Source organism: Pristiophorus japonicus, chromosome 11 (genome assembly GCF_044704955.1).
Source record: "Pristiophorus japonicus isolate sPriJap1 chromosome 11, sPriJap1.hap1, whole genome shotgun sequence".
In the NCBI taxonomy this organism is placed as follows: domain Eukaryota; kingdom Metazoa; phylum Chordata; class Chondrichthyes; family Pristiophoridae; genus Pristiophorus; species Pristiophorus japonicus.
In genome coordinates, this window is record NC_091987.1 from 83,931,800 (window position 1) to 83,958,859 (window position 27,060).

The 27,060-nt window shown below is 46.9% G+C and overlaps 1 protein-coding gene across 2 annotated transcripts in view; it reads left to right on the forward strand.

The window, feature by feature from the left end:
* Window positions 1-14,800, forward strand: part of LOC139276121 (NXPE family member 3-like) — a 104,536-nt gene extending 89,736 nt beyond the window's left edge. For both annotated transcript variants that reach the window (XM_070893637.1, XM_070893638.1), the window contains exon 6: window positions 12,425-14,800. In XM_070893637.1, the coding sequence (XP_070749738.1) occupies window positions 12,425-12,978 (554 nt within the window). In that variant the 3' untranslated portion in view covers window positions 12,979-14,800. The remainder of the gene's footprint in view (window positions 1-12,424) is intronic.
* The last annotated feature ends 12,260 nt before the right edge of the window (window positions 14,801-27,060 follow it).

The following is a 27,060-nucleotide window of genomic DNA, read 5'->3' on the forward strand; positions in this document are numbered from 1 at the left end:
GGTGCATCCCCAGTGACTGCAGCACGGCTGGTGGAAGGCTGATAAATTTCCATGCATGAGACTTCAGATGGCCTTGCAGGATGACAAGCTCCGGCCCTAGAAGGCCCGGCAGTAGACTGCAACATCTCGGTATATGTGACAGCAGTCTGGGCAATGGCAGAGTGGCAGTGGTGGGAGTAGGAATGCTGTCATCTTAAGAGAGAACAACAGGTACCTGTTCCACAGATCCACTGCCACCTGCAGCGCCTCAGCATTCTGAGAAATCTGTTGGAGCACAAATTGCTGGCCTGCTGCCCCGGTCGATGGTGGTAAATCCAGTCATGGCAGCAGTCAGAGCTTGTGTGGCTTCAAACTGAGACTGCATGAAAGCAGTCAGAGCTTGTGTGGCTTCAAACTGAGACTGCATGAAAGCAGTCAGAGCTTGGATGCCACCAAGCAGAGACTGTTTATGAGAAGTCTGAGCAGCCACTGCCTGCGCTGCAATGGAAGCTGTGACATCACTCATTATGCGCGCCATCATGTCTGGGTCCCCGTGGTCTCTCTGGGAGTGTACCATCATTTCCAAACTGGAAATCCTGGGTTCCATGCTCTGTGCAGAGCCCCGTGCAATGTTGGAGGCGGACTCCTTCATACACCTTGACATTGCCAAGAAGCACTTTGGCAGCCTTGCCATTGTACCTATTATTTCCGTATGCATGCACATCATCCTTCTTCTGAAGGCCTCCACATCAAGGTCCTCATCCGAGTCCTGTGCAGCAGAAATCACGCGCGAACCCGTCCTTCGGGGAGCTGTCCCCCGAGCTATCCTTTCCCCTGACCTTGCTGCAGCCCACTTGTCCCCAGTGCCTCAACCTGTGCAGATCATACTACTATACTAACCTCAAAAGAACACGTGGTGCCAGTATCTGAGCTGATGACAGGTACAGTGACGCGGTGTGTTCTTCCTCTTCTTCTCCCCCCTCGCTCTCTGCAGTGGCCGCAGGCACAGGCAGCTCAGGTGCTTGCTGATTATCTGCAAGCAGAAAGGCACAAGAGTCGGATTCTGGTGAGGGGAGGGCGGGAGGCAGAAATGCACACATACAGCACGAGTAGCTTGAAAGTGAGAAAAGATTGTGGGCTGAGTGGGAAGTGGGATGTGAGAAGAAGGATTAGGAATGAACTGTTGTTGTCCCCAAGGGGGTCAATGTCGCCGGTGGTCACTGTTAAGTATGGAAGAACTCCACAAGACTGAGTACTGTGAGCTAAAACTGATGTGACCTTAGTCGCTTTAATACAACTCCAGACTGGTTAAGCAGCATGGTAGACAACCTTATATACTCCCTTACACGAGGTGTGCAGGTGACCCTTGGGCCTCCAACAGTTGCGCCCTCTGGTGGCAAGTCTTACACAGTTACAATGTTTACATACATAACATCACTTCCCCCCCCAAAGTCTTTGTTACAAATTATTTACAAGTTGAGACGATCCGGGGCCCTATGCTCCCTGGTTGATCGTCTGGGTTCAAACTCTGACACGGGTGAGTTGGTCGGACCATTGCTGTACTGCAGTATGGCTGGTCTGACAGGACTGTTGAGAATGGGTGGTTCATCCCCTTGATTGTCTGTGAGGTCGATTGCTGGTTGGATGTGTGATGGTGGATCGATGATGGTGATGTCCTCTTCAGGTTGTTCCTGGTTGTCGGTGAACCGCAATTTGGTCTGATCCAAATGCTTTCTGCACTTTTGTGACTTCAATAGTTTGACTAAAATACTCTATTCCCCACCTTGGCCAAGACAGTGCCAGCGACCCATTTAGGACCATGACCATAATTAAGGACAAACATAGGGTCATTAACATCAATGTCACGCGATAGAGCTGCGCGATCGTGGTACATGTTTTGCCGGTGACGCCGGGTTTTCACATGATCAATTAGATCCGGGTGGACTAGGGAGAGCCTGGCTTTGAGTGCTCTCTTCTGCAGGGGGAACCCCAGTGAGCGAGTGGGGTCGCGTCCGGTAGCTGAGCAGAACGCACGATAAGCGGATCTGCAAGGAGCCTTCCGTCACACGTTTCAAGCTCTGCTTGATAGTTTGGACTGCCTGTTCCGCTTGACCATCGGACGTGGGCTTAAATGAAGCAGGCCTGACATGCTTGATGCCATTGCGAGTTATAAACTCGTTGAATTCCGAGTTGGTGAAACACGGTCCATTGTCACTGACAAGGACGTCGGGCAAGCCATGGATGGCGAACATAGCCCAGAGGCTTTCAATGGTGGCAGTGGATGTGCTGGATGACATGATTACACAATCAATCCATTTTGAGTAAGCGTCCACGATAACTATAAACATGTTTCCAAGAAAGGGGCCAGCAAACTCTACGAGGATCCTGGACCACGGTTTGGAGGGCCATGACCACAGACTCAATGGAGTCTCCCTTGGTGCATTGCTCAATTGTAAGCACATGTTAGAAATAGAGAAACATAGAAAATAGATGCAGGAGTAGGCTATTCGGCCCTTCGAGCCTGCACCACCATTCAATAAGATCATGGCTGATCATTCCTTCAGTACCCCTTTCCTGCTTTCTCTCCATACCCCTTGATCCCTTTATCCGTAAGGGCCATATCTAACTCCCTCTTGAATATACTCAATGAACTGGCATCAACAATTCTCTGCAGTAGGGAATTCCACAGGTTAACAACTCTCTGAGTGAAGAAGTTTCTCCTCAGCTCAGTCCGAAGTGGCCTACCCCTTATCCTAAGACTGTGTCCCCTGGTTCTGGACTTCCCCATCATCAGGAACATTCTTCCTGCATCTAAACTGCCCAGTTCTGTCAAAATCTTGTAAGTTTCGATGCGATCCCCCCTCTCATCCTTCTAAACTCTAGTGTATAAAGGCCCAGTTGATCCAGTCTCTCCTCTTATGTCAGTCCAGCCAACCCGGGAATCAGTCTGGTGAACCTTCGCTGCACTCCCTCAATAGCAAGAACGTCCTTCCTCAGATTAGGAAACCAAAACTGAACACAATATTCCAGGTGAGGCCTCACCAGGGCCCTGTGCAACTGCAGTAAGACCTCCCTGCTCCTATACTCAAATCCCCTAGCTATGAAGGCCAACATACCATTTGCCTTCTTCACCGCCTGCTGTACCTTCATGCCAACTTTCAATGACTGATGAACCATGACACCCAGGTCTCGGTGCACTTCCCTGTTTCCTAATCTGCCGCTATTCAGATAATATTCTGCTTTCGTGTTTTTGCCCCCAAAGTGGATAACCTCACATTTATCCACATTATACTGCATCTGCCATGCATTTACCCACTCACCGAACCTGTCCAAGTCATCCTGCAGCCTTTTAGCGTCCTCCTCACAGCTCACACCGCCACCCAGTTTAGTGTCATCTCCAAACTTGGAGATATTACACTCAATTCCTTCATCTAAATCATTAATGTATATTGTAAAGAGCTGGGGTCCCAGCACTGAGCCCTGCGGCACCTCACTAGTCACTGCCTGCCATTCTGAAAAGGACCCGTTTATCCCGACTCTCTGCTTCCTGTCTGCCAACCAGTTCTCTATCCACGTCAGTACATTACCCCCAATACCATGTGCTTTGATTTTGCACACCAATCTCTTGTGTGGGACCTTGTCAAAAGCCTTTTGAAAGTCCAAATACACCACATCCACTGGTTCTCCCTTGTCCACTCGACTAGTTACATCCTCAAAAAATTCCAGAAGATTCGTCAAGCATGATTTCCCTTTCATAAATCCATGCTGACTTGGACCAATCCTGTCACTGCTTTCCAAATGTGCTGCTATTTCATCTTTAATAATTGATTTCAACATTTTCCCCACTACTGATGCCAGGCTAACTGGTCTATAATTACCCGTTTTCTCTCTCCCTCCTTTTTTAGACAGTGGAGTTACATTAGCTACCCTCCAGTCGATAGGAACTGATCCAGAGTCGATAGACTGTTGGAAAATGAACACCAATGCATCCACTATTTCTATGGCCACTTCCTTAAGTACTCTGGGATGCAGACTATCAGGCCAATGGAATTTATCGGCCTTCAATCCCATCAATTTCCTGAACACAATTTCATGCTTTATAAGGATATCCTTCAGTTCCTCCTTCTCACTAGACCCTCGGTCCCCTAGTACTTCTGGAAGGTTATTTGTGTCTTCCTTCATGAAGGCAGAACCAAAGTATTTGTTCAACTGGTCTGCCATTTCTTTGTTCCCCATTATAAATTCACCTGAATCTGACTGCAAGGGACCTACGCTTGTTTTCACTACTCTTTTTCTCTTCACATATCTATAGAAGTTTTTGCAGTCAGTTTTTATGTTCCCAGCAAGCTTCCTCTCATACTCTCTTTTACCCCTCCTAATTAAACCCTTTGTCCTCCTCTGCTGTATTACAAAATTCTCCCAGTCCTCAGGTTTGCTGCTTTTTCTGGCCAATTTATATGCCTCTTCCTTGGATTTAACACTATCCTTAATTTCCCTTGTTAGCCACGGTTAAGCCACCTTTCCCGTTTTACTTTTACTCCAGACAGGGATGTACAAATGTTGAAGTTCATCCATGTGATCTTTAAATGTTTGCCATTGCCTATCCACCGTCAACCCTTTTAGTATCACTCACCAGTCTATTCTAGCCAATTCACGTCTCATACCATCGAAGTTACCTTTCCCCAAGTTCAGGACCCTAGTCTCTGAATTAACTGTGTCACTCTCCATCTTCATAAAGAATTCTACCATATTATGGTCTCTCTTCCCCAAGGGGCCTCGCACAACAAGATTGTTACTTAGTCCTTTCTCATTACACATCACCCAGTCTAGGATGGCCAGCTGTCTAGTTGGTTCCTTGACATATTGGTCTGGAAAACCATCCCTAATACACTCCAGGAAATTCTCCTCCACCGCATTGCTACTAGTTTGGTAAGCCCAGTCAATATGTCGATTAAAGTCGCCCATGATAACTATACCTTTATTGCACGCATCCCTAATTTCTTGTTTGATGCTGTCCCCATCCTTATTACTACTGTTTGGTGGTCTGTACACAACTCCCACTAGCGATTTCTGCCCTTTGGTATTCCGTAGCTCCACCCATATAGATTCCACATCATCCAAGCTAATGTCCTTCCTTACTATTGCATTAACTTCCTCTTTAACCAGCAACGCCACCCCACCTCATTTTCCTTTCTGTCTATCCTTCCTAAATATTGAATACCCCTGTATGTTGAGTTCCCAGCCTTGGTCACCCTGGAGCCATGCCTCCGTAATGCCAATTACATCATATCCGTTAACTGTTATCTGCGCAGTTAATTTGTCCACCTTATTCCAAATATTCCTCACATTGAGGCACAGAGCCTTCAGGCTCATCTTTTTAACACACTTTGCCTCTTTAGGATTTTGCTGTAATGTGGCCCTTTTTGATTTTTGCCTTGGGCTTCTCTGCCCTCCACTTTTACTTTTCTTCTTTCTATCTTTTGCTTCTGCCTCCATTATACTTCCCTCTGTCTCCCTGCATAGGTTCCCATCCCCCTGCCATATTAGTTTAACACCTCCCCATGACTCTAAGTCCGAGTCAATGCTGGGCCACCAAACATATGACCTGGCTATAGTCTTCATCATGACTTTGCCTGGGTGGGTATTGTGTAGGTCGCGTATAAACATTCCCCTGTCTTTTTTTGGCAAAACCATGTGATTACCACATAAGAGACAATCCGACTGGATGGACAATTCATCTTTGCGTCGATGAAGCGGCTTAATTTCATCTTGCATTTCCCTGGGAATGGCTGACCAGCTCCCATTGAGGACACAACTTTTTACAAGTGATAGCTCAGGATCCTGGCTGGTCCAGGTCCTGATCTGGCGAGCAGTGATGGGTGACCCCTCGCTCTCAAAAGCATCCATGACCAGAAGCAAGTCTGCAGGCTGTGCCATTTCCACCCCGGTCGTGGGCAATGGTAGCCGATTGAGGGCATCGGCACAGTTCTCCGTGCCTGGTCTGTGGCGGATAACATAGTCATAGGCGAACAATGTTAGTGCCCATCTTTGGATGCGGGACGAAGCAATGGTGTTTGTACCTTTGCTTTCTGAAAACAGCGAAATGACCGTTTTGTGGTCAGTTTCAAGCTCAAACCAAAATCCAAATAGGTATTGGTGCATTTTCTTAATCCCATATACACATGCTAACCTCTCTTTCCCGACCATATTGTAGGCTCTTTCAGCCTTAGACAGACTTCTAGACGCATATGCAACCGGTTGAAGTTTGCCCGATACATTGGTTTGCTGTAACACACAGCCGACCCTGTACGAAGATGCATCACAAGCTAACACTAATCGTTTACACGGGTCATACAGTACAAGTAACTTATTAGAGCAAAGTAGGTTTCTGGCTTTCTCAAAGGCTGTCTCTTGAGATTTACCCCAAACCCAGTCGTCACCCTTATGTAGCAACATGTGCAACGATTCCAGCAAAGTGCTTAATCCGGGTAGAAAGTTACCAAAATAGTTGATTGAGTCCCAGGAACGAAAATACAGCTCCGTCACATTCTGTGGTTTGAGTGCATTCTTGATGGCCTCTGTCTTTGAGTCCGTGGGTCTGATGCCATCTGCCGCAATCTTTCTCCCCAAAAATTCAACCTCTGGTGCCAGGAAAACACTCGGAGCGTTTCAGTCTGAGTCCCATTCTGTCTAGTCGACTTAGAACCACTTCCAGATTGTGCAGGTGTTCGGTGGTGTCACAACCGGTGATCAGGATGTCATCTTGAAACACAACTTTGCACGGAACCGATTTCAGCAGACTATCCATGTTCCTCTGGATGATGGCAGCAGCCGAATGAATCCCAAAAGGGCACCTGTGGTATATAAACAGTCCTTTGTGCGTGTTGATGCACGTCAATCTTTTCAAAAATTCAGCCAGCTCCTGTGTCATGTAGGCAGAGGTTAGGCACAACTTGGTGAACGACTTCCTCCCCGCTAACGTTGCGAACAGGTCATCCGCCTTGGGTAGCGGGTACTGGTCTTGTAACGAGACTCGGTTGATCGTTACCTTGTAGTCTCCGGAGATTCTGACCGTGCCATCGCTTTTCAGCACCAGAACAATCGGACTGGCCTACTCATTGAACTTGACTGGCGATATGATTCCCTCTCGTTGAAGTCTGTCCAGTTCCATCTCGACTTTCTCCCTCATCATATATGGAACCGCTCGAGCCTTGTGCTGAATGGGCCTTGTATTGGGGGCTGGATGGATCTGCACCTTGGCTCCTGTGAAGTTGCCGATACCTGGTTCAAATAGCGATGGAAACTTGCTCAGCACTTGGACGCACGAGGCATCATCCACTGAAGTTAGTGCTTTGATGTCATCCCAGTTCCATCGAATCGTTCCCAGCCAGCTTCTGCCGAATAGCGTTGGGCCATCGCCTGGTACAATCCACAGTGATAAATCATGCACAGCTCCATCATACGATATCTTAACTGCCGCACTGCCAATGACTGGTATGTGCTCTTTGGTGTAGGTGCGCAGCTTTGTCTGAATCGGGCTCAGTTTGGGCCTTTGTGCCTTGTTACCCCACAGTTTCTCAAAAGCCTCCTGACTCATAATTGTCTGACTCCATTGATACTGGAATACCGTTCAATTTGACTTTCAGCCTGATAGGAGAGCTCTTGGTGGTGAAGGTGTGTACCCCATACACTTCTTCCTCAGGTTGAGTTGTCTCTCTTGTTTGTTCTGCATGATCCACACCGGATTGATCATCCTCTGCCGACTCTGCCACGTGGTGAGTCGCAGCACTCTAGCATATTCGCTGGAGGTGCCCCATTGTTTCACAGCCTTTGCACATGTGGTGCTCAAATCGACATTGATGGGCTTGATGATTTGCTCCGCAGCGCCAACATGGTGCTAATGGATTTGCATTCACACCCGATAGTGGACTCTGAGTCATCCTAGGTCTTGCAGCTGCAGACGTGTAGGCCCTGCCATATACAGTTCTGCCTGCTAGCGACGTTATTTTATTTGCCGGTGAGCTTCGATGCTGGGAAGATATCTGCCTGGTATTATCACTCATGGATATGAATGCCTGGGCTGTCTTGATGGCTTTGCTCAAGTCCAGGGATTCGGCGGACAGCAGCTTGCGAAGAATGACCTCGTGGCTGATGCCAAGCAAAAAAGGTCCCACAGCATTTCCCCCAAAAATCCAGCAAATTTGCAAGTTCCTGCAAGGCGTTTCAAGTTGGTAACATAACTCGCCACGTCCTAACCTTCGGAGCAGTGGTGGATGTAGAAGCAATACCTGGCCATTAAGATGCTCTCCTTTGGCTTGAGGCGGTTCCGAACCAGCGTACACAACTCTGTATATGTTTTCTCCACTGGTTTCTCCATTGCTAGCAGATTCTTGATGAGGCCATACATTGTGGACCCACACACGGTGAGGAAAATCGCCCTGTGCTTGATCGCTTTATCATCCCCATCCAGTTCGTTGGCCAGGAAGCACTGGTCGAGATGCTCAATGAAGGCTTCCCAATCATCGCCCTCTACAAAGCTCTCTAAAATACCAACGGCAGCCATGACCGCATGAAAGTTCGTAATCTGTTACTCGTCGCCAATTGTTAAGTATGGAAGAACTCCACAAGACTGAGTACTGTGAGCTAAAACTGATGTGACCTGAGTCTCTTTAATATAACTCCAGAGTGCTTAAGCAGCATTGCAGACAACCTATTATACTCCCTTGCACGAGGTGTGCAGGTGACTCTTGGGCCTTCAACAGTTGCGCCCTCTGGTGGCAAGTCTTACACAGTTACATAGCAGCCACGATGCCCACAACCTGGTACCCAATGATCTCCAACACTGGTGTCTCCAGCTGTTCAATGTGGGCTTGGCCCCCGCCTGCCTGCTCCTGCTCCCGGCGATTGTGAGCGACCTTAGTCTGCAAAAGCAAGGGAAGTATGTTTGTGAGCGTGGTGCAATGTGTTTGGGTGATGTTCCTGCCATAGTTGAGCAGCTGTCATTGTGCACAAGTTGTGAGATGTAGGTGTGAGTGTTGGTAGATGAGTGCTGGGGGTGTGGTGTATTGAACAGTTTGTGAAGCTTGTAGTATAGATGGTGGTATCATCATAGGCGCTCCCTCGAACGAGGATGCCTTGCTTCCACACGAGTTCACAGATGTTTCAATGACGGACCCAATGTTCCAGTCCTGAACTCCAATTGAGGGGATGGAAGATGCCTGTGCGTGGATTTTGGCTGAAATTGGCCAGCTAAGGCCATTAGCGCCTCACTTACCGCCCCCCTTCACTGCCGGGTGAAAATGCTGAATTTCACGCAATTTGTCAAAGCATCTCGCTGGGCGCTGAATTTTCTAAAAGTGAAAAGTTACCGCCCCAAATGGGGTGCGACCGAATTTTGCCCCCTAAGTCTTTAGATTCGAATCATGACTGCAATCATGTTAATAAGGAGCCAGTATGAATTTTCCCACTTTCAAAGATTTGTGTGTGTGAACCACTTGTTTCTGCACCCTTTTTAAATTTGTACCATTTAGTTTCTTTTGCCTCTGCTCATTCTTTCTCCCAAAATGCATTATTGATGCACAGTAAAAGGTATTATGCAACAACGAACTTACAGGAACGATATAGTTCTGAGCCTGTAATAGACAGCTTCAGAAATAAGTTTAATTACAAGGGGCGTGTTTGATAAATTGATATTTAGAAGAATCCTGGAATCTTTCCTCGTAATCTCCATATAATAGATTATGAAGAGAACTCTCAAGCCACAAGGAAAAGTTTGGATTAAAGTTAAACAGGAACACTATCTCGTGCTCACCCTGTGTATATCATAAATAAATATGGAGATGAGTTCTTGATAGGCAATGTTAAATCTGGAAATCAGGAGTGATGGGAACTTTTGGTCTCTGTGATAAATACAGAACATTGGCATATTTAAAGAGGCTGTTATTTGCATGCCTTTAGGGAACAGATGGATGTCGTAGAGCATCACTGTAAAATCCCTCAATAGAGAGGAGATGTGGGTGATGAAGCCATTATTGCTCAGTGGAGTTGATAGAAAAGAGCACATCATATGAATGTATCACGAATGGTCATTTGCTTGAGCAGGGTGAGTAGGACATTACATTCTACCTGCTGAAAAGTCTTTTCTGTTCAGCGAAAGCATCAGGGTGGGCGTGCTTGTGGTGATATAATGATGCAGCATGGAGTGGGGGCATTACCATTGTCATATGAAGCAGATTTGGTCTGGGCAGAGTAGGATGGGACAAAAGCAAAATATTGCAGATGCTGGAATCTGGAATAAAAACAGAAAATGCTGGAAATCTCAGCGGGTCAGGCAGATCTGCGGAGAGAAAGCAGAGTTAACGTTTCGGGTCGATGACCCTTTGAAGAACATAAGAACATAAGAAATAGTAGCAGGAGTAGTTCATTTGGCCCCTCGAGCCTGCTCTGCCATTTAATAAGATCATGGCTGATCTGATCATGAACTCAGCTCCACTTCCCTGCCTGCTCCCCATAACCCTTTATTTCCTTATCACTCAAAAATCTGTCTATCTCCAACTTAAATGTATTCAATGACTCAGCCTCCACAGCTCTCTGGGGCACAGAATTCCATAGATTTACAAACCTCAGAGAAGAAATTTCTCCTCATCTCACTTTTAAATGGGCGGCCCCTTATTTTGAGACTATGTTCCCTAGTTTTAGTTTCCCCTATGAGTAGAAATATCCTCTCTGCATCCACCTTGTCGAGCTCCCTCATTATCTTATTCATTTCAATAAGATCACCTCTCATTCTTTTGAACTCCAATGAGTATAGGCTCAACTCAACCTACCTTCATAAGTCAACCCCCTCATATCCGGAATCAACCTAGTGAACCTTCTCTGAACAACCTCCAATCCAAGTATATCCTTCCTTAAATACGGAGATCAAAACTGTACGCAGTACTCTAGGTGTGACCTCACCAATACCCAGTACATTTGCAGCAGGACTTCTCTGTTTTTATACTCTATCCCCCTTGCAATTAAGGCCAACATTCCATTTGCCTTCCTGATTACTTGCTGTACCTGCATACTAACTTTTGTGTTTCATGCACAAGGACCCCCAGGTCTCTCTGTACTGCAGCACTTTGCAATTTTTCTCCATTTAAATTATAATTTGCTTTTCTATGTTTTCTGCCACAATGAATAACCTCACATTTTCCCACATTGTATTCCACCTGCCAGATTTTTGCCCAGTCACTTAGCCTGTCTATATCTCTTTGCAGATTTTCTGTGTCCTCCTCACAATTTACTATCCCACCCATCTTTGTATCATCAGCAAACTTGGCTACATTACACTCGGTCCCTTCATCCAAGTCATTAATATAGATTGTAAATAGTTGACGTCCCAGCACTGATCCCTGCGGCACCCTGCTAGTTACTGTTTGCCAACCGGAAAATGACTCGGTTATCCTGACTCTCTGTTTACTGTTAGTTAGCCAATCCTCAATCCATGCTAATATAATACCCCCAACCCAGTGAACTTTTATCTTGTGCAGTAATCTTTCATGTGGCACTTTATCGAATACCTTCTGGAGATCCAAATACACCACATCCACTGGTTCCCCCTTATCCACCCTGCTCATTACATCCTCAAAGAGCTCCAGCAAATTTGTCAAACACGATTTCCCTTTCATAAAACCATGTTGGCTCTGCTTGATTGAATTATGCTTTTCCAAATGTCCTGCTACTGCTTCTTTAATAATGGACTCCAGCATTTTCCCAACAACAGATGTTAGGTTAACCGGTCTGTAGTTTCCTGCTTTCTGTCTGCCATCTTTTTTAAGTAGGACCAATATATTTGCGGTTTTCCAATCCGCTGGGACCTCTCCAGAATCCAGGGAATTTTGGTAGATTACAACCAATGCATCCACTATCTCTGCGCCACTTCTTTTAGGACCCTAGGATGCAGGCCATCAGGTCCAGGGGACTTGTCCGCCTTTAGTCCCATTATTTTACCGAGTACTACTTCTTTAGTGATAGTGATTGTAATAAGTTCCTCCCTCCCTATAGCCCCTTGATTATCCCCCATTGGGATGTTTTTAGTGTCTTCCAATTTGTTCATAGTCTCTGCCATTTCCCTATTTGCCATTATTAATTCCCCAGCCTCATCCTCTAGGGGACCAACATTTACATTAGCCACTCTTTTCCTTTTTATGTACCTGTAGTAGCTCTTACTATCTGTTTTAATATTTTGTGCTAGTTTACTTTCATAATCTGCTTTCTCTCCACAAATGCTACCTGACCCACTAAGATTTCCAGCATTTTCTTTTTTTATTAGAGTAGGATGGGAGTTGTGGCTCCATTTTGAGTTTCTGTGGTTTAAATGATATGCCTTCCGACTTCATTCCTGTTAATTATTATCTGCAATAAATATGACTCAGTATCATGTTTAATGTGACATCTGTTTTAGGTCTCAGGAAGTTTGATCTTGGCAATTCTCAAAATACCGGCCCTCATCTCGCTTTGGATATCGACAACAAGATCAAGATAGAATATTATGCTCATGGCAAACCAATCCGAATCGCACCCATTTCGCTTCAGGACCTGCCACTCATGGCAAATAAACTGGATGACATTAAAGGAGGAAAGAGCACAGTTATAGCCTTCACCATTTGGTGCCATTTCAACACTTTTCCAGTAGAACCATACATCCGAAGGCTGCAGTACGTCCGGAGATCAATTCTGCGATTGCTGGATAGGAGTCCAGATACACTGATTGTAATAAAGACTGCCAATGTCCAGGCCCTTCCACGGGAGGTCAGTCTCTACAACAGTGACTGGTACTCCTATCAGCTTGATTTACTGCTCAGAAAGATGTTTGAGGGCATCAAGGTGGCATTTGTGGATGCTTGGGAGATGACGATAGCACATTATCTACCTCATGAATTACACCCCAAGCGAGTCATTATAAAGAATGAAGTAGATGTGTTTCTTTCATATGTGTGTCCTTTGAAAAATAATTAAATGCTGTTTTAGATCGGGTTCCAACCAGCTTTTGACAATCAAGAAATATTAAAATGATTTTAGATACTAGAAAAATTAACAATGCTATCAGAAATCTCAGGTTTATGGAACTGTCTTAAATGAATGCACATTGCATTTATTTCAACAAGGGTTTCTTGTTGGTGGCAGGAATGCCAATGAGGGACCACCATGCATATGGGATAGAATCATATAGAATCATAAAATGGTTATGGCACAGAAGAGGGCCATTCGGCCCACCGAGCCCTTGCCGGCTCTCTGCAAGAGCACTTTAGCTAGTCCATCACCCTTTCCCCGTAGCCCCGCAATTTTTTTCCTTCAGGTTCTTATCCAATTCCCTTTGAAAGCCATGATTAAATCTGCCTCCACCACCCTTTCAGGCAGTGCATTCCAGATCCTAACCCCTCGCTGAGTAAAAAGGTTTTTTTTCATGGTGCCTTTGGTTCTTCTGCCAATCACCTTAAATCTGTGTCCTTTGGTTCTCAACACTTCCGCCAATGGGAACAGTTTCTCTCTAACTGCTCTGTCTAGACATCTCATGATTTTGAACACCTCTATCAAATCTTCTCTCAACCTTCTCTACTATATGGAGAACAACCCCAGCGTCTCCAGTGTACCCATGTAACTGAAGTCCCTCATCCCCGGAACCATTCTTGGAAATCTTTTCTGCACCCTCTCTAAGGCCTTAATATTTTTCCGAAACTGCGGTGCCCAGAATTGGACACAATACTCCAGTTGAGCCCAAACCAATGTTTTTTTAAAGGTTCATCATAAATTCCTTGCTTTTGTACTCCAAACCTCTATTTATGAAGCCCAGCAAACTTTTTTCCAGCAGTCCCACTCACGATGGTCCAGCATCTGCACCATAGCTGCGATGTGCAGCTCTGCAGCACTCGGAGCCCTTCTCCCTGCCGCCCGACTCACGGCCAGCTCAGACCTGCTTTTTGTGAGTGGTCCTTCTGGCGGGTGGTAGGTCGATCTGAGGCCATCATCCCTGACCAAAATGGGCGATTTCCAGCATCCGGTATGGGCAGGTGGCGCGACATCACGCCGGCGGGACCCTCCACGACCAATCTCGCGCCGGGCAGAATGTGGACGACAGATGGACAGATCCGGAGGAATCGCCCAAAAAAACTACATTTCCGGTGGAACCTCCGCGGCTGCGGGCGCAACTTCCACCAATTTCAGCCCCAAAATTTAATGTAATTTCTATTAAATTTTAAAAAGTGAAGTGTTTTTCTTATGTTTGTGTTTTATTTGATTTTAGGGGTAATCTCATTGATAGTAATGGGAGCTTGGAGCTCTCATTACTATGACTGAGAATACTATATTGTGATTCGTGGTCCAGGCCCACGTGATCCCAGGTTGCTGAAACATCTTCATTTCGAACCAAAACCAATTAATTATCAATAAATGAAAAGAATGCAGCATGTCACATTTTGTACCGTCAAGCTCATTAATTAAATCTGTGACACAGTCCTTCGAAAAGTTCTCAGGGAAGCATGAGATATAACATAGAAGATCAGAGGTACAGACTTGTAATGATCTATTATAAGCCTGAGATAGCTGCAGATTCTCACAACATTGGTATGGGAGGAAAAGGGTATAAAGTTACAGCTATTCGACTTTAGGGGCAGCATTCTTACAGAGGAAACTGAGGAAGAACACAGCAAGAGACAAGCGCCACTGTTACTCGGTGGCCTACCATTGAGGTTTCAATGACTAGACTGTCACTATTGCCTTGTTAAGTTTTATTTCTTTGTACTGCAAGGAAACTCCTAAATAAAATCTGTTCTGCTTAATCACAAAATACCTGTACCCAGCATGCTTTGTTGTGGTCATGGACATAACTCTATTCTGAGAGATGTAATAAATCAATCAGATCGAATAACCCTCACAGCAAATAAAGAGTAATGTCATGGACCTTAACCCGCACAGAAAGAGTTCAGATGTGTTTCTCTATATGACTCCGTTGAAGGGAAGGTGTGGTAGAGGAAGCGGCAATGAGTAGCGAAAGATGGTAAAGTCTCAGTGGAGACGCCCTCCAAAAGTTTTGAGAGCATTTAATGCGGAACATATTTAGGCACATATTGTGATTGCGTAGATGGTATGGCATAGAAAGTGGCCAAAAATACTGGGAGGACACAAGATTGGGAAGCTTTTAAAAGCCAGCAAAGAATGACTAAAAAAATGATTAAGAAAGGGAAGACAGAGTATGAAAGTAAGCTGGCACGAAATGTAAAAACAGATAGCAAGAGTTTCTACAGGTATATAAAAAGGAAAAGAGTGGCTATCGTAAATGTTGGTCCCTTGGAGGATAAAACCGGGGAATTACTGCTGGGGAACATGGAGATGGCAGAAACTCTGAATAAATATTTTGTTCTTAACCGATAAGGGAATAAGGGGTTATGTGGCGCGGGAAGGGAAGTGGATCTGTGTCCATGATTGGATCAGCCATGATTGTATTGAATGGCGGAGCAGGCTCGAGGGGCTGTATAGCCTACTCCTGCTCCTATTTCTTATCTTCTTATGGGATTATGTCAGGCTGAATAAGCGAGAGTTAGAAGATGTAAAGAAATGGCGCATCGCTGCAACTGATAGTCAGAAGAGCATTACATGAAGTATGGACCCAATCACAGACCCAATCCACATTCGGACCAGGGTCAAGCAGGGCTGCATCATCGCGACTACCCTCTTTTCAATTTTCCTCGCTGCAATACTCCACCTCACACTCAACAAGCTCCCCGCTGGAGTGGAACTAAATTACAGAACCAGTGGGAACTTGTTCAACCTTCGTCGTCCCCAGGCCAGATCCAAGACTGTCCCATCCTCTGACGTTGAACTACAATACGCGGACGACGCATGCATCTCTGCACATTCAGAGATTGAACTACAAGACATAGTCAACATCTTCACTGAGGCGTACGAAAGCATGGGCCTTACACTAAACATCCATAAGCCAAAGGTCCTCCACCAACCTGACCCCACCACACAGCACTGCCCTCTGTCATGTATCTCACACTACTGTACATAACTGTATCTATACATGACTGTAACTAGAGATGACCTGTAACCACAAGCTTACCTTACCACAATTGGGAGGACTTTATAGAAAGGCTCCAGCAAAGCTTTGTAACCAAAGACTGGTTAGGCGATGATAAGGCAGACACGAGAAGAGCCCATCTCTTGACCAGTTGTGGCTCGAAAACATACGCCTTAATGAAGGACCTGCTGGCACCCGAGAAACCAGCAAGCAAGTCGTTTGAAGAGCTGAGCACACTGGTAAGAGACCACCTGAAGCCAGCGAGCAGCCTACACATGGCCAGACATAGGTTCTGCAAGTACAGATGCTGTGTGGGCCAGAGCATACCCGACTTCGTGGCGGAACTTCAGAGGTTGGCTAGTTTATGTGAGTTCTCCGATGAACTAAGGAGAGAAGTACTGAGAGACTTTTTTATTGAAGGAATAGGCCACGCAGGCATATTCCGAAAGCTCATAGAGACCAAGAACTTGACCTTAGAGGCAGCAGCACTGGTTGCACAGACATTCTTGGCAGGTGAAGAAGAAACGAGGTTGATCTACACTGCGGGTACGACAACTAACGAAACATCGGAACAAGGGGTTCACAGCGTGAAACAAGCTGCTACCCCAACACACAGACAAAGGCAGGAGAGCAGGCCCTCAACAGCAGGCAGTGGCACCAGAAGCCATCAAGGGCCACATGAACGACCGTTCACACCTCATCAACCCACAATGCGAGCAATCAACTACAAACTGAGAGAAGCTCAAGAGAGATCAGCCAGACACAGCTTATTCCTTGGAAACAATGGAAGCGGTCTGTGCTGGAGATGTGGGGGAAGGCAGTCATCAAGGGGGGTGTCGATTTCAGCATGCCGTTTGCAGAAACTGCAACTATACAGGACATCGGGCCCGCATGTGCAGAAAAACGGCAGCTCGGCTGGTATACGAATCGGAAGGGTCGGAAAGCGGACCAGAAGACGGTGGGGACAGTACCCGGGACACCGATGTACAGCGGGTCAACATGATCAATGGCCACTGCTCTTACAGCGAGACCCCTCCAATAATGATGAGGGTCCTACTCAACGGGATACCCGTCAACATGGAGCTGGATACGGGAGCGAGTCAATCTCTCATGAGCAGCTGTGGCCGCACAAAAGAGACAGACCAAAACTCACAAGGGTCGATACCAAACTAAGGACTTATACCAAAGAAATTATCCCTCTTGGCAGAGCCATGCTCTCAGTCACACACAAAGGGACAGTGAACCGACTACCCCTGTGGATTGTCCCCGGAGATCTCCCAGCACTACTGGGGAGAAGCTGGCTGGCAAAACTAAATTGGAAATGGGATGATGTTCACGCCATATCGTCAGAGGAACAGACCTCCTGCTCAACAGTTCTAAGTCGATTTGAACATCTCTTTCAGCCAGGTGTGGGCACCTTCAAAGGAGCTAAAGTCAAAATCTACATCAGAGTGGATGCTAGACCGGTCCATCACAAGGCTAGAGCTGTGCCCTATGTGATGAGGGAAAAGATTGAACATGAACTGGACAGGCTTCTGCGGGAAGGCATTTTCTCACCCATGGAATTTAGTGACTGGGCAAGTCCCATCGTCCCTAATGAAGCCTGATGGATCCGTACGAATCTGTGGGGATCCATACGAAACTGTGGGCATTACAAATCTATCATAAACAGAGTCTCCCGACAGGACCAATACCCGCTGCCCAGAGTGGAGGACCTATTTGCCACATTGGCTGGAGGAAAACTTTTCTCAAAACTAGATCTCACATCTGCGTACATGAAGATTCTAAGCTACTCACCACCATCAACACACATCGAGGCCTTTTCATGTACAATCGATGCCCATTCGGCATCAGGTCTGCAGCTGCTATGTTCCAGTGCAACATGGAGAGTCTGCTCAAGTCCATCCCGGGGGCAGTCATATTTCAAGACGACATACTTATCACGGGCAGGGACACCGACTCCCATCTCCGCAATTTGGAGGAAGTACTAAAGCGGTTGCATTGGGTAGGCCGAAGAGTTAAGGAATCCAAGTGCCTGTTTCTCGCGCCTGAGGTTGAATTTTTGGGCAGAAGGATTGCCGCTGATGGAATCCGCCCAACAGAGTCCAAAACCAAAGCAATTCGCCTGGCACCCAGGCCCCGGAATGTCTCGGAACTGCGCGCCTTTCTCGGGCTACTCAATTACTTTGGGAACTTTATGCAGAACTTAAGCATGCTGCTGGAGCCTCTCCACGTGCTACTCAGAAAGGGGTGCGATTGGTTTTGGGGGGATGCCCAGGAACACGCCTTCAATAAGGCACGCAACCTTCTGTGTTCCAACATTGTTTTGGCTTTTTTTGATCCAGGTAAAAAGCTAGTTCTCACATGTGATGCGTCAGCATACGGGGTCGGGTGCGTTTTACAACATGTCAATGGTGCGGGTAAATTACAATCCTTATGCCTCCAGGTCACTTTCGCGGGTGGAGCGTGGGTACGGAATGGTGGAGAAGGAGGTGCCGCGTGCATGTACGGTGTCAAAAAGATGCACCAATACCTTTTCAGGGCCAAGTTCGCATTAGAAACCGACCACAAGCACCTCACGTCCCTACTGTCCGAGAGCAAGGCAATAAACGCCAACGCCTCGGCACGCATTCAACGATGGGCATTCATGCTGGCGTCTTATGACTACACTATAAGGCACAGACCAGGCACAGACAACTGCGTCGACGCACTTAGCAGGCTACCCCTGGTGACCACGGAAGGGTCTGATGAACAGGACTGTGAGATAGTCATGGCAATCAATGCCTTTGAGTCCACAGGTTCGCCCATGACGGCTCGCCAAATCAGAGCCTGGACGACCAGCGACCCCACGTTATCCTTAGTAAAAAGATGTGTCTTAACTGGTGACTGGGCAGAGGCTCGCGATGCCTGCCCCGAGGAGATCAAACCTTTCCACAGGTGCCTGCTTTTCTTCCGGTGTGATTGCTGGTAGCTCGCCTGGGATGTCTGTTTTGTTCAGAATGATTGTTGGTGTCTCTCCTGGCCTGTCTGTTGGGATTGCCCTTTCCTCAGGTTGTTCCCTCTGGCTGTCCACCAGGTGTGGTGTGAGTTCCACATTGTAGTCTGCCTCTGGTTCCACAGAGGCAGAGAGGCATTTGTCCGGGAGCTCCACCACGAGCACCCGGGGATTGTTCTCATGAAGGCCATAGCCAGATCCCACGTCTGGTGGCCTGGCATTGATGCGGACTTGGAGCTCTGCGTCCGGTGGTGCACCACTTGTGCCCAACTCAGTAATGCCCCCAGGGAAGCCCCCCTGAGTCCCTGGTCCACCAAATCGTGGTCGCAGGTGCACATAGTCTATGCGGGCCCATTCATGGGCAAAATGTTCCTCGTAGTTGTAGATGCATTTTCAAAGTGGATCGAATGCACTATTTTAAACTCGAGCACCACCTCCACCACTGTGGAGAGCCTTGGAACAATGTTTGCAACGCACAGAATTCCTGACATATTGGTCAGTGACAATGGTCCGTGCTTCATCAGCGCAGAATTCCAAGATTTCATAAGTGACCACGACATAAATCACGTTAAGACGGCACCGTTCAAGCCAGCCTCCAACGGCCAGGCAGAGCGAGCAGTGCAAATCATTAAACAAGGCATACTCAAAATCCCACGGTGCAGGGCCGCCTGTCGTAACTGCTGCTGGCAAACAGATCTCGTCCGCATTCATTGACTGGAGTTCCCCCCGCGCAACTATTGATGAAACGGACCTTAAAGACAAGGCTCTCATTAATCCTCCCAGACATGCATGAAATCGTTGAGGCAAAGCGCCGTAAGCTAACTGAGTACCATGACCGAAATTCGAGGGGGAGGTGGAATGAGATAGGGGACAAAGTGTTTGTGCTAAACTATGGCAGGGGTCCCAAATAGCTTGCAGAGACAGTAACAGGCAAGGAAGGAAACAGGCTGCTGGTGATACAAATGGACAATGGCCAAACCTGCCGGAGGCATGCAGACCAAGTCAAAAGTAGATTTACCAACAACACTGCGGAACCAGAGGCAGACTGCAATGTGGAACTCACACCACACCTGGTGGACAGACAGAGGGAACAACCTGAGGAAAGGGCAATCCCAACAGACAGGCCAGGAGAGACACCAACAATCATTCTGAACAAAACAGACATCCCAGGCGAGCTACCAGCAATCACACCGGAAGAAAAGCAAGCACCAAGGCAAACAACTGAACCACAACTAAGAAGCTCCACGCGAGAGCGTAGACCACCTGAGAGACTGAACCTATAAAGACAATAAGACCTTGGGGGAGGGTGATGTCACGTATCTCACACAACTGTACATAACTGTATCTTACCATGCTATACATGACTGTAACTAGAGATGACCTGTAACCACAAGCTTACCTTACCATCAGGGGTGCACTTGCAGGAAACACTGGATACCTGTTCCACACAGGTATATAAAGACAGGTCTCAGGCAAGTGTGGCATTCGAGAGCTGTGTAATAAAGGTGCAGGTCCTGAGTGACCTTGACTTCAGTATGAGCCTCGTGTGAATCTGTACTGCAGGGACAGGACTTTACACCCCCCAGTCATCAAGATCCATGGTATGGCCCTGGACAATGTGGACCACTTTCCATACCTCGGGAGCCTATTATCAGCAAGGGCAGCCACCGACGATGAGGTTCAACACCGCCTCCAGTGTGCCAGCGCAGCCTTCGGCCACCTGAGGAAGAGTGTTCGAAGATCAGGTCCTCAAATCTGGCACCAAACTCATGGTCTACAGGGCTGTAGTGATACCCGCCCTCCTGTATGGCTCAGAGACATGGACCATATACAGTAGACACCTCAAATTGCTGGAGAAATACCACCAACGATGACTCCGCAAGATCCTGCAAATCCCCTGGGAGGATAGAGGCACCAACGTCTCAATGATTAAAGGAATGGCTGCTCAAGACTTTGTGGCTCTCAATTTACAAGACTGTCCCCTCTTCAACTCAAAGTCTGCCCTCTCCAATTCAGACTCTGCCCTCTCCAACTCAGACTCTGCCTTCTCCAACTCAGACTCTGCCTTCTCCAACTCACTCTCTTCCCTCTCCCATTCAGTCTGTCCCCTCTCCAACTCAAAGTCTGCCCTCTCCAACTCAGACTGTGCCCTCTCCAATTCAGACTCTGCCCTCTCCAACTCAGACTGTGCCCTCTCCAATTCAGACTCTGCCCTCTCCAATTCAGACTCTGCCCTCTCCCATTCAGTCTGTCCCCTCTCCAACTCAAAGTCTGCCCTTTCCAACTCAAAGTCTGCCCTCTCCAACTCACTCTCTTCCCTCTCCAACTCACTCTCTTCCCTCTCCCATTCAGTCTGTTCCCTCTCCAACTCACTCTGTCCCCTCTCCAACTCACTCTCTTCCCTCTCCCATTCAGTCTGTTCCCTCTCCAACTCACTCTGTCCCCTCTCCCACTCACAGCTGCAAGAGAGTGGTGAGCCTTTAAGCTCATGCACAGATGTCCCATCAGCCTCAAACGCGGCCGAAAGGACGTCAGGTGGGTCAAATCTCAAATCCCTCTGCCAAGGCTCCCGGGGATGTGTGCGATCGCACGTGCCGGGTTCAGGCGTATGGGCTTCGCGCGCCTAAAAGCATAACTTGCGGGGTCTCTTTGGGCCCGTGTGCACCCGGAGAGGCCGCAATTTCAGGGGCAACGTTTACTACAACAGACGGAGGATCTGAGAAGTGCTCTGGCACCCCGGCTTTCTGACCAGCCCGCTCCTTTCATGGCTTTTTTAAATTGTCCCTGCTTTCTCAACAAACCATCTCCCTTCATGACTTTTTTTTACATTTTCCTGGCTTTTTCAACAGCCTTCACAGCTTTAAAAAAAAATGTATGAACCCACTCTCGTGACAAACTGACAGCGCGCATGTGCAGACTGCTTCCATTTCGTTGGCAGCAGTCGCGTCCTTTTTAAAACAAGTGAAGATTTTTAAATGCATCAATATGGAAATATCCATTGTGACTTAACCACGTGTAGTTTGATGCCTTTTGTTGTCTACAAATGATCCATTAAGATGAGAAAAAAGATATCATGTGTTTGTTTTTTTGCAAAAATTTTACCACAACTTTATCTTTATCCTCCTGTTGTAAATGCATTGGGGCCCATTTTAACTAACCAAAATCAGTGTTAATGGTACAGCAACAGCCTAAAAATGGGATTGGTAGCCCGACTGCCCTGTTACCTCTGATGCTGCAGTTGCCGTTATTTATTTAGGGGCACTCTGCTGGGCGACCGGAGTGTCCGTCTATTCCAGGCAATTGGCCTCTTTACAAACCAAATTGGGCAACTATGACATAGTGAAGACACCACCTGAAATTTTAAGGGACCTGGCATCCTAACTAGTGGCCCTTAAGTGGACCGGCTGCTGCAAAGGTGGTCCCAAAGCTCTTCCCAATTTATTTTTGTGAAGTGAACAGGAGCAGAAGCGCCAGCGTGCCATCTATGGACCTATCTACGGCATCAAAGTCATCTGATGTTGCACCTGTCCAAAGCCGGGGCAGCACCTGTCGGACGACCATTCTGTAGGATGGAAATGTGGCCCCGGACTGAAAATGACACACGGCCTTCCATTGCCGAAGAGTTTAAATCTACCACCTTGAATCCTTGCTGGGTTACATTTCCATTGGTGACAGTTGCTCTCCAGGACCGCATCCTAGAGGTCATTATGGCCATGTGAGCTAAGATGGTGAGTACATAAACCATGAAAACCTTCACAGCCAAGCTGGATCCTGTTTCTCCTCCAACATCTGCAGGTGCTCTATGCAGAACAGGTCACTGAAGAACAATTGGGTATGCAAAGATAATGGAAGCAGAACTCCAACCTTTCTCATGTAGACATTTTTATATGAATTTTTAGATGGTTTTGGCTATTCAGGATAGATTTGTTTTAAAAGTTGGCTTTGTGTAGCTGTATTTGGAAGAGGTGTTTTTTGTTTTTATGCTATGAAATGTCTGAGTCAGGCCTTTATGAGAAGTTAAAGTATGTTGTTTGCAGACTGTAGGAAGTAGACAAAATATATTTGGAGTTAATCCCCTTGTGAGTCCTCCCACTTATCCAACATAACTTCGGTGGAAAAGCCATGGAGCAGCCCAGAAAAGCGGCTGCAGTTACTGTGAATAAGCAGGAAAATCCCTGCGGAAATCCATGCCCATTATCCATGCCCATTATCACGAAACAGAAAATGCTGGAAGCACATAGCATCGAGAGGGAGAAGAGATTAAGTTACTATTTCAGGTGTCGATCATGCATCACAGGTTCTGAAACATTAACTTATCTGCTCTCTCTACAGATACTGAGTGTTTCCAGCAGTTTCTGTTCTGTTTCTGATTTCCAGCATCTTGTTTGTTTATTAACTCGAGGATCTGAAACCTTAGGTTGTTTATTGTTTAAGAATACTGGCAGGCACACAAGAACTGGAAAAGACATCAGCACAGAACTTTTATGGGACAAGATTCCGATGTTGTGGCAGTTGAGGGCAAGGAAATTGACAGGAAATCCATTTCCATCAGGGTTCTGTCCCTTACTCAGTCCTCGATAGCGAGGATGGACAGCTAGGCAGTTGTTGCAGCCCACTGATCTTCCAACAACACAATGGCATCGCTGGAATTTCTAGCCTATAATTTTTAGTGCCAGATGGCCAAGAGACTATTCACCGCTAATCTACACAATTATTCAAATGGTTACTTCTCGATTATCATTGAGAAGAATCAATTTGATCTACAAAGAACCCATCACTCAGCCTCTGCTCTACTCTGCTTAATCCATCTGCAGAGGCTAAAGCAGGCTTCGTGGAGTCATTGTCCATGTGACGTTTCATCAGACTGTCATTCAAAAGTTACTGAAAACAACTGCTTAAATTCTGGACCCTTTCATTAAATTTTTTGAAACAGTTTGTTTCTGGTACAACTCAATTTTGGTATTACTGTTTTTTGGATGCATTCTTCAGTTTCTGTGTAATTAATCTGCTTGTAAGTAAATCTGATTTAGATTGTAACAGTCTGACAGTGCAATATTTAGGAGATTTCTAATGGAGAGGTAAGCACGTAGAGCCCACATGGTCAGCAGCTCATAACACTGTAGCAATCTTGTTAGTCCTGGACAAGGTATCCCATTCACCACACATAGAAAAGAACAAGTTTCAGTGTATAGGGGAACTCGTGGAAGCTGCCTCTGTTATGTATGTAATAACTCGATAGACTGAATACTGTAAACTAACACAGGTACAAATCTGGCTCTGCTTTATTAGGGCCCAAAGTGGTAATATTACTTTTATACCTGGGCCGGACACACGTGCGTACAGCCCAATGAACTCTGACAGTGACGCCACCTGGTGGCTAGTAACCCCAAGTATACATACATGACAATATTCCCCTTTAAGATATTAGTAACAGTCTTTTTACAAATTGAGATGGTCCAGAGCTTTCCACTCCCGAGTTGGCCGTCTCAGTTCAACTCCAGCCTAGGGCGAGCGTTCTGAGTCTGTTATGACTGGGGGCTGGGTAGCCGATCTGATGGGAGTGGCAATGACCATGTCAGGGATTGAAAGTCCATATTCACTGATGACAGCGGAGTCCTCTGATGACTGAGGATAGGTTGGTTGGTCACTGGTTGTGTCTTCCTCAGACTGTTCCGGTTCATCCGTGTGCCGCAGCTTTATCTGATCAACATGTTTCCTGCATGTTTACCCATTCTTGAGCTTAACGATAAACACTCTGTTACCCTCCTTGGCTGTAACATTACCGGTGATCCACTTGGGACCTTGACCATAATTTAGTACAGGATCATTAACAGAAATGTCGCGTGACACAGCAGCGCGATCATGATACCACTGCTGACTTTGACGTCTGTATTCAACATGATCGTTCAAGTCAGGGTGGACAAGAGAGAGCTTGGTCTTGAGATCTCTCATCATCAATAGTTCAGCAGGGGGGACCCCAGTAAGTGTGTGGGGTCTTGTCCTATAACTAAGCAATATGCATGACAAACGAGTCTGCAGTGAACCTTGAGTTACATGTTTCATACTCTGTTTGATGGTTTGGATAGCACGCTCTGCTTGACCATTAGATGCGGGTTTGAATGGTGCTGACCTCACATGTTTGATACCATAGAATTTGATGAACTCTTGAAACTCCAGACTAGTGAAACAAGCTCCATTGTTGCTTACAACAATATCGGGCAGAGCATGAGTGGCAAATATGACACGAAGGCTCTCAATAGTAGCTGTGGATGTACTGGATGACAGGATTATACACATAATCCACTTGGAATATGCATCCGCAGCTAAAAACATCTTTCCCAGGAAGGGACCTGCAAAGTCGATATGGATCCTGGACCATGGTTTAGATGGCCACTGATACGTCCTTACTATACAGTATAAATGCACACGAGGCCCATGCTTGAGAGAAGGTCAGTCTGTGACCTGTCCTTTATTCCTTAGCACTTAAGTGATGGAAGTGGATGGAACTTCCCCGTTTATACCTGAAGGTCCAGGTTAGGAGTGTCTCCCACAAGTTCACCACCTAGTGGTCATTGTTCTGACAGTGTACAACTTAGGTCAGATTATACATGGGTTACAATGCTGGTTGAATACATGACATCACCTCCCCCCCACAAAGTCTTATTGGGATCACAGGTTAAGTCTCTCTGGTGGTTTACGCTCCCTTGTAGAGCGCCTGAGTTGGGGCTCCGGTTGTTGGGCGCTGGCCTGAGTGTCTGCTGTTTGCGGTGCCTCAGGCCTATCCGGACTGCCCACAGTGACTGGGCTCTCCTCCCTTTGGTTCCGGTGTTCGGTCACCTGTGGTGGAGTGAACTCTATATCGTGTTCTTCCTCTGCTTCTTCTATGGGGTTGCTGAACCTCCTTTTTGTTTGGTCCACGTGTTTGCGGCAGGTTTGTCCATTGGTAAGTTTAACTACCAGAATCCTATTTCCCTCTTTGGCAATCACAGTGCTTGCGAGCCATTTGGGCCCTGCAGCATAGTTGAGGACAAAAACAGGGTCATTTACATCAATACATCGCGCCCTCGCATTCCTGTCATGGTAGTCATATTGTGATGGCGCCTGCTCTCGACAATTGCTTTCATGGTGCGGTGTATAAGGGATAACCGGGTTTTGAGCGTCCTTTTCATTAGCAGCTCTACGGGTGGAACCCCTGTGAGCGAGTGTGGTCGGGATCTGTAGGCCAACAGGAAGCGTGATAAGTGGCTTTGCAGAGAACCCCCTTGGATTCTGAGCATCCCCTGTTTGATTATCTGCACTGCTCGTTCTGCCTGGCCGTTTGAGGCCGGCTTGAACGGTGCCATTCTGACATGGTTAATTCCATTGCCTGCCATGAAGTCGTGGAATTCAGTGCTTGTGAAGCACGGGCCATTGTCGCTGACCAAGATGTCCGGTAGACCGTGGGCGGCGAACATTGCCCGTAGACTTTCTACCATGGCAGAGGATGTGCTTGAATTTAAAATGTCACACTCAATCCATTTGGAGTAGGCATCTACTACAACCAAAAACATTTTTCCCATGGAAGGACCTGCGTAGTCCACATGGATGCGTGACCAAGGCTTGGCGGGCCATGGCCAGGGGCTAAGGGGTGCTTCCCTGGGCGCATTGCCCAGTTGGGCATACGTGTTGCACCTGCGAACACAATGTTCCAGATCTGCGTCTATCCCTGGCCACCAAACGTGTGACCTGGCAATTGCCTCAATCATGACAATGCCCGGGTGCTCATTGTGGAGTTCTTTGATGAACACCTCTCTGCCCATATGGGGCATGACTTCGCGGTTTCCCCACAGTAGGCAATCGGCCTGAATCGAGAGTTCATCCCTGCGCCTGTGAAATGGTTTAATTTCCTCAGGGCATGCCCTGTACGTGGCTGCCCAGTCCCCATTCAGGACACATTTCTTGACTAGAGACAATAGCGGGTCTCTATTTGTCCAGACTTTAATCTCATGGGCTGTCACGGGTGAGCCTTCGCTTCTGAAAGCTTCAA